This window comes from Natator depressus, chromosome 21 (genome assembly GCF_965152275.1).
Source record: "Natator depressus isolate rNatDep1 chromosome 21, rNatDep2.hap1, whole genome shotgun sequence".
Classification (NCBI taxonomy): Eukaryota; Metazoa; Chordata; order Testudines; family Cheloniidae; genus Natator; species Natator depressus.
In genome coordinates, this window is record NC_134254.1 from 15,553,247 (window position 1) to 15,567,832 (window position 14,586).

The window sequence follows — 14,586 nt, forward strand, 5'->3', positions numbered from 1 at the left end:
TTTTTTTAAACCTCCAAACTCACGCACCCTGCCCTGCACGCTCCCAGTCGGCTTGTCAATTCTGGATACAGCCTTTATTGCACAAACTGGTCTGTTAGGAAGGCTGTTTTTGAATTTTCAGTGCTGGCAAATAAAGAAAAAAACACTTTGCACATTTGAATAAATGCACTTTATAAACCGAGCAAATGCCACTCAAATCCAAATCAAATAAGCACAAACCGTCCATTTATTTGAACAACTACACATGAAGCATCCCTGAGGTGCTCTGGGAGGAGATGCAAGCACTTTGGAGGACCGGATTAGAATTCAAAACAGACCTTGACAAATTGGAGAACTGATCAATAAAATGAAATTAAATAAACACAAGTGCAAAGTACTTTCTTTAGGAAGGAACAATCAAATGCACAGCTACAAAATAGGGAAACAGGTTAGTGGGTAGTATTGCTGGAAAGGATCTGGGGGGTTACTGCACACCACAAATTGAATATCAGTCAATGTGATGCAGTTACCAAAAAGGCTAATATTCTGGGGAGTATTAACAGGAGTGTCGTATGTAAGACGTGGGAAATAGATTGGTGGGGCCTCGGTTGAAGTACTGTGTCCAATTCTAGATGCCACACTTTAGGAAAGTTGTGGATAAACTGGAGAGTGTCCAGAGGAGTGTAACAAAAATGACAAGGTTTGGAAAACCTGCCCAATGAGGAAAGGTTATAAAAACTGGGTATGTTTAGTCTTGAGAAAAGAAAACTAAGCGGGGATCTGATAAGCGTCTTCAAATGTGTTAAAGGCTGTTATAAGGAGAACAGGGAACAATTACTCTCCATTCCCGCTAAAGGTAGGACAAGAAGTAATCAGCTTAATTTGCAGCTAGGAAGACTTAGGTTAGATATTAGGAAAAACTTTCTAACTATAACAATTAAGTATTGGAATAAACTTCCAAGGGAGGCTGTGGAACTGACATCGTTGGAGGTTTTTAAGTTCAGGTTGGACAAACATCTTTCAGGAACAGCCTAGTTATAGTTGGTCCTGCCTCAGGACAGGGGGATGCACTAGATGACCTCCCGAGGTTCGGTCCAGCCCTACATTTCTATGATTCTATCATTAAAGTCCTCTCATGTGTTAAGTAGGATCTCAGTCAAACACAGCATGTGTTTGAGAATGTGTGATTTCCCAAGCTTCTATCACAATTGGCAATAGTGCTATTTCAGTTTTCTGAATGGATGGTCATAGAACTCTGGCACATCTGTTTTTGTCTTACAAAGTCTTGCAGTTTGAGGTTCCAAAACAGTACACAGTGATTCAGATTAGCCTATCCTGTGAAGCAACCACAATAAGAGGGTGTCATAACAGCAACAAGTCTGAAGGAGTCCATGTTAGTCACCAAGGTGGAGTTAAAGAACTCTGAATTGCACTCTGTTGTTTCTTCATTTCCCACCGTATGCTGATACACCGCATGGGAACAATGCAGTGATTCATAACCATTCGTGGCCATATTCTTCTGGAGGGGGTGGGGAAGCTCTGAATTGAGAGTTTAAGTGCAGTACAGTGATTGGCAGTGACCTTCACAGCTTGATTATTAAAACCAAAGCAAACACTGAGTTCCGTGCTTTCTACATATGCCAATTAAAATTAACTACTCGTCTAGAATGCAAGTGGGGCTAGCACAGAAAAAGTGTAAACTGTCGGATAAGATCTAATTTTTGGCTAGAAAGGACAGCATGAGAATCACTCTCCACCACCCCATGAGAAGCAGAGCAAAGTGGATGTGGGGGGGGGGGGAAGCAAGAGACTACTTTAAGGTGTAATCACATTCAGACACACAGTTACCTAATTTCTTCCCAGCTTTTAAGACTGTTTCCCTTTAAGTTTCCCCAGTGTTATTATCCAAACTGAATCTTCTATCTCTTGTGGTTCTGCTATTCATAGAAACATAGGGTATGTCTACACTACGGAATAAGGTCGAATTTATAGAAGTCGGTTTTTTAGAAATCGGTTTTATATATTCGAGTGTGTGTGTCCCCACAGAAGTGCATTAAGTGCATTAACTCGGCGGAGTGCTTCCACAGTACCGAGGCTAGAGTAGACTTCCGGAGCGTTGCACTGTGGGTAGCTATCCCACAGTTCCCGCAGTCTCCGCTGCCCATTGGAATTCTGGGTTGAGATCCCAATGCCTGATGGGGCTGAAACATTGTCGCGGGTGGTTCTGGGTACATATCGTCAGTCCCCCCCTTCCCTCCCTCCCTCCGTGAAAGCAAGGGCAGACAATTGTTTCGCGCCTTTTTTCTTGAGTTACCTGTGCGGACGCCATACCACCGCAAGCATGGAGCCCGCTCAGGTAACCGTCACCGTATGTCTCCTGGGTGCTGGCAGACACGGTACGGCATTGCTACACAGTAGCAGCAACCCATTGCCTTCTGACAGCAGACGGTGCAGTATGACTGGTACCCGTCCTCGTCATGTCCGAGGTGCTCCTGGCCACGTCGGCTGGGAGCGCCTGGGCAGACATGGGCGCAGGGACTAAATTTTTGGTGACTTGACCAGGTCATTCTCTTTAGTCCTGCAGTCAGTCGTATTGAACCGTCTAATGGTGAGCAGGCAGGCAATACGGATTGCTAGCAGTCGTATTGTACCATCTTCTGCCGGGCAGGCAAGAGATGACGATGGCTAGCAATCGTACTGTGCCATCTTCTGCCAGGCAGGCAAGAGATGAGGATGGCTAGCAGTCGTACTGTGCCATCTTCTGCCGAGCAGCCATGAGATGTGGATGGCTTGCAGTCCTTCTGCACCGTCTGCTGCCAGCCAAAGATGTAAAAGATAGATGGAGTGGATCAAAACAAGAAATAGACCAGATTTGTTTTGTACTCATTTGCCTTCTCCCCTGTCTAGGGGACTCATTCCTCTAGGTCACACTGCAGTCACTCACAGAGAAGGTGCTGCGAGGTAGATCTAGCCGTGTATCAATCAGAGGCCAGGCTAACCTCCTTGTTCCAATAAGAACAATAACTTAGGTGCACCATTTCTTATTGGAACCCTCCGTGAAGTCCTGCCTGAACTACTCCTTGATGTAAAGCCACCCCCTTTGTGGATTTTAGCCTCCTGAAGCCAGCCCTGTAAGCCGTGTCGTCAGTCGCCCCTCCCTCCGTCAGAGCAACGGCAGACAATCATTCCGCGCCTTTTTTCTGTGCGGACGCCATACCAAGGCAAGCATGGAGTCCGCTCAGATCACTTTGGCAATTAGGAGCACATTAAACACCACACGCATTATCCAGCAGTATATGCAGCACCAGAACCTGGCAAAGCGCTACCGGGCGAGGAGGCGACATCAGCGCGGTCATGTGAGTGATCAGGACATGGACACAGATTTCTCTGAAAGCATGGGCCCTGCCAATGCATGCATAATGGTGCTAATGGGGCAGGTTCATGCTGTGGAACGCCGATTCTGGGCTCGGGAAACAAGCACAGACTGGTGGGACCGCATAGTTTTGCAGGTCTGGGACGATTCCCAGTGGCTGCGAAACTTTCGCATGCGTAAGGGCACTTTCATGGAACTTTGTGACTTGCTTTCCCCTGCCCTGAAGCGCATGAATACCAAGATGAGAGCAGCCCTCACAGTTGAGAAACGAGTGGCGATAGCCCTGTGGAAGCTTGCAACGCCAGACAGCTACCGGTCAGTTGGGAATCAATTTGGAGTGGGCAAATCTACTGTGGGGGCTGCTGTGATGCAAGTAGCCCACGCAATCAAAGATCTGCTGATATCAAGGGTAGTGACCTTGGGAAATGTGCAGGTCATAGTGGATGGCTTTGCTGCAATGGGATTCCCTAACTGTGGTGGGGCCATAGACGGAACCCATATCCCTATCTTGGCACCGGAGCACCAAGCCGGCGAGTACATAAACCGCAAGGGGTACTTTTCAATAGTGCTGCAAGCTCTGGTGGATCACAAGGGACGTTTCACCAACATCAACGTGGGATGGCCGGGAAAAGTACATGACGCTCGCATCTTCAGGAACTCTGGTCTGTTTCAAAAGCTTCAAGAAGGGACTTTATTCCCAGACCAGAAAATAACTGTTGGTGATGTTGAAATGCCTATATGTATCCTTGGGGACCCAGCCTACCCCTTAATGCCATGGCTCATGAAGCCGTACACAGGCAGCCTGGACAGCAGTCAGGAGCTGTTCAACTACAGGCTGAGCAAGTGCAGAATGGTGGTAGAATGTGCATTTGGACGTTTAAAGGCGCGCTGGCGCAGTTTACTGACTCGGTTAGACCTCAGCGAAACCAATATTCCCACTGTTATTACTGCTTGCTGTGTGCTCCACAATATCTGTGAGAGTAAGGGGGAGACGTTTATGGCGGGGTGGGAGGTTGAGGCAAATCGCCTGGCTGCTGGTTATGCGCAGCCAGACACCAGGGCGGTTAGAAGAGCACAGGAGGGTGCGGTACGCATCAGAGAGGCTTTGAAAACCAGTTTCATGACTGGCCAGGCTACGGTGTGAAAGTTCTGTTTGTTTCTCCTTGATGAAACCCCCCGCCCCTTGGTTCACTCTACTTCCTTGTAAGCTAACCACCCTCCCCTCCTCCCTTTGATCACCTCTTGCAGAGGCAATAAAGTCATTGTTGCTTCACATTCATGCATTCTTTATTCATTCATCACACAAATAGGGGGATGACTACCAAGGTAGCCCAGGAGGGGTGGTGGAGGAGGGAAGGAAAATGCCACACAGCACTTTAAAAGTTTACAACTTTAAAATTTATTGAATGACAGCCTTCTTTTTTTGGGGCAATCCTCTGTGGTGGAGTGGCTGGTTGGCCGGTGGCCCCCCCACCGCGTTCTTGGGCGTCTGGGTGTGGAGGCTATGGAACTTGGGGAAGAGGGCGGTTGGTTACACAGGGGCTGTAGTGGCAGTCTGTGCTCCAGCTGCCTTTGCTGCAGCTCAACCATACACTGGAGCATACTGGTTTGGTCCTCCAGCAGCCTCAGCATTGAATCCTGCCTCCTCTCATCACGCTGTCGCCACATTCGAGCTTCAGCCCTCTCTTCAGCCCGCCACTTACTCTCTTCAGCCCGCCACCTCTCCTCCTGGTCATTTTGTGCTTTCCTGCAGTCTGACATTATTTGCCTCCACGCATTCGTCTGTGCTCTGTCAGTGTGGGAGGACAGCATGAGCTCGGAGAACATTTCATCTCGAGTGCGTTTTTTTTTCTTTCTAATCTTCACTAGCCTCTGGGAAGGAGAAGATCCTGTGATCATTGAAACACATGCAGCTGGTGGAGAAAAGAAAAGGGACAGCGGTATTTAAAAAGACACATTTTATAAAACACTGGCTACACTCTTTCAGGGTAAACCTTGCTGTTAACATTACATACATAGCACATGTGCTTTCGTTACAAGGTCGCATTTTGCCTCCCCCCACCGCGTGGCTACCCCCTCAACCCTCCCCCCTCCCTGTGGCTAACAGCGGGGAACATTTCTGTTCAGCCGCAGGCAAACAGCCCAGCAGGAATGGGCTCCTCTGAGTGTCCCCTGAAGAAAAGCACCCTATTTCAACCAGGTGACCATGGATTATATCTCACTCTCCTGAGGATAACACACGAACGGATGTTGCTTGAACGCCAGCAAACATACACTGCAATGCTTTGTTGTACAATGATTCCCGAGTACGTGTTACTGGCCTGGAGTGGTATAGTGTCCTACCATGAAGGACGCAATAAGTCTGCCCTCCCCAGAAACCTTTTGCAAAGGCTTTGGGAGTATATCCAGGAGAGCCGCGAATGCCAGGGCAGAGTAATCCTTTCACATGCTTGCTTTTAAACCATGTATAGTATTTTAAAAGGTACACTCACCGGAGGTCCCTTCTCCGCCTGCTGGGTCCAGGAGGCAGCCTTGGGTGGGTTCAGGGGGTACTGGCTCCAGGTCCAGGGTGAGAAACAGTTCCTGGCTGTCGGGAAAACCGGTTTCTCCGCTTGCTTGCTGTGAGCTATCTACAACCTCCTCCTCCTCATCATCTTCTTCGTCCCCAAAACCTGCTTCCGTATTGCCTCCATCTCCATTGAAGGAGTCAAACAACACGGCTGGGGTAGTGGTGGCTGAACCCCCTAAAATGGCATGCAGCTCATCATAGAAGCAGCATGTTTGGGGCTCTGACCCGGAGCGGCCGTTCGCCTCTCTGGTTTTCTGGTAGGCTTGCCTCAGCTCCTTCAGTTTCACGCGGCACTGCTTCGGGTCCCTGTTATGGCCTCTGTCCTTCATGCCCTGGGAGATCTTGACAAAGGTTTTGGCATTTCGAAAACTGGAACGGAGTTCTGATAGCACGGATTCCTCTCCCCATACAGCGATCAGATCCCGTACCTCCCGTTCGGTCCATGCTGGAGCTCTTTTGCGATTCTGAGACTCCATCATGGTCACCTCTGCTGATGAGCTCTGCATGGTCACCTGCAGCTTGCCACGCTGGCCAAACAGGAAATGAGATTCAAAAGTTCGCGGTTCTTTTCCTGTCTACCTGGCCAGTGCATCTGAGTTGAGAGTGCTGTCCAGAGCGGTCAAAATGGAGCACTCTGGGATAGCTCCCGGAGGCCAATACCGTCGAATTGTGTCCACAGTACCCCAAATTCGACCCGGCAAGGCCGATTTAAGCGCTAATCCACTTGTCAGGGGTGGAGTAAGGAAATCGATTTTAAGAGCCCTTTAAGTCGAAATAAAGGGCTTCATCGTGTGGACGGGTGCAGGTTTACATCGATTTAATGCTGCTAAATTCGACCTAAAGTCCTAGTGTAGACCAGGGCATAGAATATCAGGGTTGGAAGGGACTTCAGGAGGTCATCTAGTCCAACCCCAACTAAATCATCCCAGCCAGGCCTTTGTCAGGTAGGTAGGTAGCTCCCTAGGTAACCCATTCCAGTGCTTCATCACTCTCCTAGTGAAATTGTTGTTCCTAATATCCAACCTAAACCTCCCCCACTGCAACTTGAGACCATTACTCCTTGTTCTGTCATCTGCTACCACTGAGAACAGTCTAGATCCATCTTCTTTGGAGCCCCCTTTCAGATAGTTGAAAGCAGCTATCAAATCCCCCCTCATTCTTCTCTTCCAGTTCCCTCAGCCTCTCCTCATAAGTCATGCATTCTAGTCCCCTCATCATTTTTGTTGCCCTCCGCTGGACGCTTTCTAACTTTTCCACGTCCTTCTTGTAGTGTGGGGCCCAAAACTAGACAGTACTCCAGATGAGACCTCACCAATGTCGAATAGAGGGGAACGATCATGTCCCTTGATCTGCTGGCAATGCCCCTACTTATACACCCCAAAATGCCATTGGCCTTCTTGGCAACAAGGGCATACTGTTGACTTATATCCAGCTTCTCATTCACTGTAACCCCTAGGTCCTTTTCTGCAGAACTGCTACCTAGCCATTCGGTCCCGAGTCTGTAGCAGTGCATGGGATTCTTCCATCCTAAGTGCAGGTCTCTGCACTTGTCCTTGTTGAACCTCATCAGATTTCTTTTGCCCCAATCCTCTAATTTCTCTAGGGTCCTCTGTATCCTATCCCTACCCTCCAATATATCTACCTCTCCTCCCAGTTTATTGTCATCTGCAAACTTTCCTGAGGGTGCAGTCCATACCATCCTCCAGATCATTAATGAAGATATTGAACAAAACCGGCCCCAGGACTGACCGTTGGGGCACTCCGCTTGATACCGGCTGCCAACTAGACATGGAGCCATTGTTCACTACCCGTTGAGTCTGATGATCTAGCCAGCTTTCTATCTACTTTATAGTCCATTCATTCAGCCCATACTTCTTTAAATTGCTTTCACTTTAACTTTATTCACCATGTTCTGATAGAGACTTATGCTTCAATGTTTGGGCTTGCTGCCTCAACCTGACTGGTTGTGTGTTCTGCCTGGTTTGTTTTGAAATACGCTCATGTGTAAGCAGCAATACTTTGTATTATGTATCTGTGTGTGTTCTCCACGGTGATTTGATTGTGACTAGGAACATTTACACAGCTACAATTACAGTGATCTGCAGAATAAGGCATTTCAGAGAAAACATGTCTCTGCTAATGTCATGAACAGCCCCTACTGACAGACAGCCCTGACAGGTACAGGACCTTTACAACAACATTTCAACAGCACTTGAGTATCGCAACAGAAAAAGATTCTATACTCAGATCATTCCTGAAGTATAAATATAATGCAGTCTTAATGACGCCCAGCTGCTTCTGACAGCATACCATTTCATGCAGTCTTGTGCTCCCATCTATATAAGTATTTCAGGGAGCGGCCAGAGGCTAAAGTGAAGTTGGGTACAAACAATACCTACAAACCACTGTGTGGATCTGATTAAAGGAGAGGACTTATACATAATTAATGGGGAAAGCGTGATGGACTCTAACCCAACATCACCGTGTATCAGAAAGACTACAACGAAACCCTTAACCAAACAGTTAGAAAAATGTAAATCTTTTAGCTATAAAGCTTCCACCGTAGATAATTTATTAAGACAAATACCCTTCCTAGGACATCAAGCCTTGAGCAAATTAGAAGTCTTCAAAGGATATGGAGCCAGCAGAAGAAATCTATTCTGGACAACAACCCTGCAAACTCCCTTCACTGTCAGTGGGACGCAGTGCTGGAAGCTGGAAACAGTCTGTAAGATGTTCCCATACGACGCACAGATTATCTAACTCCAACTCCACAACACCTGTGAACACTGTTCCGAAAAGAGAGAAGTGGGAAAGTCTTTTTGAAGAGAATTAGAAGTCTGCTAGCGAAACACTGAAGAGTAGGTAAGATTCAAAGAAAGAGACCAATGGCTTAGCATTTGTCCCATCTCTTCCTAACCACTGCTTTGAAATCCCTATTGCCCTTCAGTTCCAGTTCCTATAGGCAACTACAAATTTACCACCCTCCCCTGGATGCTTGAAATACACACGAGCTCAGAATATGCACCACCCAGTTATTTTGGCACAGCCTAACCTACCAAGGGTAGTGACTCTGAGAAATGTGCGGGCCTTTTTAGATTTTAGGTGCATCATATTCCTGTCCTTTGTCACTGGTGAAGAAGTCTTGCAGCCGTACATTCCATTCTGATCAGCGCTGTAACATCCCATAGCACTTCTGTGGTTGACACAGGTAACAAGTCCAGGGCTCTTGCTCTTTTGCCTTGGCTGACATACCTTGCCCTACCAGGACCTCCAAGCGTTCGACACAGAAGCACCTGCAGCAGCTGGCATCGCTACACAGCAGCAGCTCCTGGGTCCACTGGTTCCGCTGCAACTCTGCTCTCCTGTGAGCTGGAGGCTTCTGCCTCAGGCTGCTCTCCCAGCCGGCAGCATCGCACGGTCGCGGTCGCGCCTACCCCTTGCTCCCATGGCTCATGAAGCCTGGACAGTAGTAAGGAGCAGTTCAACTATAGGCTGAGCAAGTGCAGAATGGTGGTAGAATGTGCCTTTGGATGTTTAAAAGCTCGCTAGCGCTGTTGGTCAGTCCTCAGCGCAACCAACATTCCCACTGTTATTGCTGCTTACTGTGTGCTCCATAATATCTGTGAGAGTAAGGGGGAGATGTTTATGGCGGGGTAGGAGGTTGAGGCAAATTGCCTGGCGTCCAATTTTGAGCAGCCAGACACCAGGGCGATTAGAAGAGCACAGCAAGGCGTGCTGCGCATCAGAGAGGCTTTGAAAACCAGTTTCATGACTGGCCAGGCTTCGGTGTGACAGTTGTGTGTGTTTCTCCTTGATGGAAACCCGCCCCCTTTGTTGATTTTAATTCCCTGCAAACCAGCCACCCTCCTCACTTCGAAATAAAGTTAACTATTGTTTTGAAACCATGCATTCTTTCTTTATTAATTAAAAAAAAGATAACGGACAAGGTAGCCCGGGTGGGGTGGGAGAGGAGGGAAGGACAAGGCCAATTGCTTATTGTAGCCACACTAAAGATCAAACTGTTTGAATGACAGCCTTCTGTTGCTTGGGCCATCCTCTGGAGTGGAGTGGCTGGGTGCCCAGAGCCTCCCACCCCCGTGTTCTTGGGCATATGGGTGAGGAGGCTTTGGAACATGGGGAGGAGGGTAGGCGGTTATGGCGTGGATGAAGCGGGGGTCTGTGCTCTTGTTGGCTTTCCTGCAGCTCCAACAGATGCTTCATCATGTCAGTTTGCTCCTCCATTAGCCTCAGCATCACATCCTGCCTTCACTCTTCGAGCTCACTTAATTCTTTCCTAGCCTCTGCCACTGAACACCTCCATGCAGTAAGCTGTTCCCTATCAGTGAAGGAGGACTGTATGAGCTCGGAAAACATGTCATTACGAGTGTGGTTTTTTTGCCTTCTACTCTGCGATAACCTCAGGGACGGAGATGATAGGGGGAGTGCAGAAACATTCTACGCGCTACGATTTTGGGGGGACTGCATGATCACCTGTGCTGCTGAGTTTGCCATGCTGACCAAACAGGAAATGAAATTCAAAAGTTCCAGGGGCTTTTCCTGTGTACCTGGCTAGTGCATCGGTGTTCAAAGTGCTGTCCAGAGCGGTCACAATGGAGCACTCTGGGATAGCTCCCCGAGGCCAATACCGTCAATTCGCGTCTGCGCTACCCCAAATTCGACCCAGCAAGGTCGATTTTAGCACTACTCCCCTCGTCAGGGAGGATTACACAAGTGAATTTTAAGAGTCCTTTAAGTTGATGGAATGGGGTTGGTTGTGTGGATGCAGTCATTTTTAAATAGACCTAATGAGGCTAAATTCGACTTAACACCATAGTGTAGACCAGGCCTTAGTAACTCCTATTTTCCCTTTAGCATCCTAGAAAGAGTCCTGGATGGAGAGGAAATTGTTTTAATATGAGGGTGAGGGCTGTGATCAGAAGGGATGAGTGGTGCAAAGAGAGTGGTTGGGGCAGGGAATCTGCTACTTCACCTTTTAGTTTGGACCCACCATTGAGATTGTTTTGCTTTGCGTCAAGAAATACAATAAGTGTGTCAACTAGTTCAACTGTACAACAGACACCCAATAATCACTTCCATGGAATATAATTTAGATGTTTATTGCATTAAAAGATAGGGCTGTCAAGCAATTAAAAAAATTAATCGCAATTAAAAAAAATCATGATTAACTGCATGATTAATTGCGCTGTTAAACAATACCATTTACTTAATTTTTTAATTTTCTATATTTTCAAATATATTTATTTCAATTACAACACAGAATACAAAGTGTACAGTGCTCACTTTATATTTTTTTATTACAAATATTTGCACTGTAAAAAACAAAATACAAGTACTGTAGTAGTGTTCTCTTTATAATGAAAGTTGAACTTACAAATGCAGAATTATGTACAAAAAAAATAAAACAATGTAAAACTTTAAAGCCTACAAGTCCAATCAGTCCTACTTCTTGTTCAGCCAGTTGCTCAGACAAAAAAGTTTGCTTACATTTATAGGAGATAATGCAACCCACTTCTTAATTACAACGTCACCTCAAAGTGAGAACAGGCATTTGTATGACACTGTTGTAGCCGGCATCGTAAGATATTTACATGCCAGATACGCTAAAGAGTCACATGTCTATTGATGCTTCGACCACCATTCCAGAGGACATGCTTCCATGCTGATGACAGGTTCTGCTCGATAATGATCCAAAGCAGTACGGACCAATGCATTTTCATTTTCATCATCTGAGTCAGCTGCCATCAGCAGAAGATTGATTTTCTTTTTTGGTGGTTTGGGTTCTGTAGTTTCTGCATCGGTTCTTGCTCTTTTAAACAATACCATTTACTTAATTGCTCTTTTAAGACTTCTGAAAGCATGCGCCACACCTCATCCCTCAGATTTTGGAAGGCACTTCAGATTCTTAAACCTTGGGTCGAGTGCTGTAGCTATCTTTAGAAATTTCACATTGGTACCTTCTTTGCAGTTTGTCAAATTTGCAGTGAAAGTGTTCGTAAAACAAAAACATGTGCTGGGTCATCATCTGGGATTGCTATAACATGAACTATCTGACAGTATGCAGGTAAAACAGAGCAGGGGACGTACAATTCTCCCCCAAGCAGTTCAGGAAATGAACTTTTTTTTTAAACAAGCGTCATAAGCATGGAAACATATCCTCTGGAACGATGGCCAAAGCAAGAAGAGGCATATGAATCTTTAGCGCATCCGGCACGTAAATATCTTGTGACGCCAGCTACAACCGTGCCGTGCAAACACCTGTTCTCACTTTCAGGTGACATTAAGAAGCGGGCAGCATCATCTCCCATAAATGTAAACAAACTTGTTTGTCTTATGATTGGCTGAACAAGAAGTAGGACTGAGTGGACTTGTAGGCTCTAAGGTTTTACATTTTTTGTTACATAAACATAACTGCATTCAAAACCAAAACTAAATTGTAAGTTGCATTTTCATGATAAAGAGATTGCACTACAGTACTTGTATGAGATTAATTGAAAAATACTATTTCTTTTATCATTTTTACAGTGCAAATATTTATAATCAAAAATAAAATAAAGTGAGCACTGTACATTTTGTATTCTCTGTTGTAATTGGAATAGATATATTTGAAAATGTAGAAAAACATCCAAAACATTTCAGTTGGTATTGTATTAACAGTGTAATTAATCGCAATTAATTTTTTTTAATCACAATTAATTTGAGTTAATTGCGCTAGTTAACTGAGATTAATAGACAACCCTATTAAAATGTTATTTCACCTCTATCATTTTTGGAACTCAGTAGTGCAGGCTAAATGCCTGATGCTCTGACTTATGAACATTATCCAGTTAGTCTTGCTCTGACTCATGGAAAGTTTTTTAAATCTGTATTCAAAGTTAGTTTTACACAACATTAAAATCAGGGTTCACAAGAATATTCTAAAGCCACATTTATTCCTGAGACACTCTTTCGAGGGGAAATTCCAAAGCTATTGAAATTAAGCTGCTCTGGGAGTTGTCTTTCTATAGGCCAAGCTACAAAGCCATTACTCTCAGCGATAAAATAAAATTAAAAGTAATTATGTTGGGATCAAAGAAGTTTATAGAAAATACATGGAAATTTAATTTAAAAATTGAACTACCTGTCATGAGACAGATCTAACACATAAATTTGCCTAAATTGGATTCTTGTGTTACTGGTTTAGTACACAAAACTAGATCCAGAGAACTGAGATCAATATTGAATTTGACAGTATATTAAGTTGTTTGTATTGAGCACCTGGTGGTAATTTGGTGGTGGGAAGGTTTGTGATGTGGTCAGAAGTGAATGAGTTGCATGACTGCCTCAATATCACGATTTCGTAAAAAAATTCAGCGTATATAATTCCTTGCATATTTTGAATAAACCCCACCAGTGACTTCCACTGAGAAAAGGTCGTGCCTTTTTTCCAGTGCAGAAAGAGAGGCACTGACATTGGTAGAGGATGAGGGCTGCAAATAATTGGTGGCTAATAAGCCTGACTAGTGTTAGCTGAGACGTAGCTCTTCTGAAATGAATATCTGTCGCTCTACAAGCAGACACACGGATGGCTGCAGTGACACTAAATCCCAGACAGTATGGAACACAGGTAACTGGAGAACAGGTCTCTAATACCTTACAGGGGCTCTGGTAAACAGCCACAAAAGCATTCTCAGATTCTTTAGGTGGACTTGTATACAAATAAAAGTTTGAATCTTGTACATGCTATTGTTTATCCCATATTCCCATCATCCTTAAAGAAATGCTGCCTGAAGTGCATTATAATCCTCTGTTTCAGTGGCTGATCTCTTGTTTTGAGATTGGTAGCTTTATGACTTACTCATTCTCTTGGGATGATGTATGTTTCTTGTATTACCATTACCCTTCTATTCTCAAAAGATATACATGAAAGTCTCCTTTAAGAGTAGTAACAATAACTTACTTTTGTTTCTACTATACGGGAACAATGTACATTTAAAATCTGTTCCAGAGAAGTAACTGTACAGGGAATGAAAAAGGTGATGTAGCACTCCAACAGGGAAGATTAATACAAATACTGTCTTACAAAGTTTATTTAAAACCAAACAAGGTTATGTGCAGCAGCAGGGGGTTGAACGGACTGTAACAAAAAAATTCGTGGGCTGGCGCTAGGCTCTGTTGTAAACATGTGAAGGCACTGCAGTAGTTTCCCATAAATGGAATACAAACTGTACAAGTGAATAGTCTTTCGTCCGGTGTTCCCATGAGCTGACTTGATCGTATGTCTTGCAGATTTGCAGTCTAGGAAGAAAAGGATCCATTTTTCCCTACTCTCCCAAAGTCACAGCAAATTTCTCTCACTCATTCTCACTCTAACACACATGTCTGGAGTCATACTTTTCCCCATGCTACATACTCCCATCGTTCAATGTAGATGAAATGCAATAGCTTGTTTTCTGCTCATACAAAGGCTGAGAGTCATAAACCAATCAGCACTAAAACTAACTCATCATCTTAGCCCCTTGTTTCACATATGAAGTTCAAGATTTCTGGACAAAGCGGTGTATGTGTCTCTGTGCCTGTGTTTTTTGTTTTTAAGAAATGCAGAAAAAAGGCCACAGCAAAGAACAATAAAAAAGCCACATGACCGGCAAGAAAGTGACTGGTC

General features: G+C 45.1%; 1 protein-coding gene across 9 annotated transcripts in view; it reads right to left on the bottom strand.

The window, feature by feature from the left end:
* The window catches only part of PPP1R12B (protein phosphatase 1 regulatory subunit 12B), a 172,442-nt gene that overhangs the window by 36,060 nt on the left and 121,796 nt on the right, over window positions 1-14,586 (bottom strand). Inside the window, exon 21 of one of the 9 annotated variants that reach the window (XM_074936070.1) lies at window positions 4,788-5,265. The exons of the other annotated variants lie outside the window; for them this stretch is intronic. Coding sequence (XP_074792171.1) covers window positions 5,248-5,265 — 18 coding nt within the window. The 3' untranslated portion in view covers window positions 4,788-5,247. Of the gene's footprint in view, window positions 1-4,787; window positions 5,266-14,586 lie in introns of those variants that run through there. 9 annotated transcript variants of the gene reach the window in all.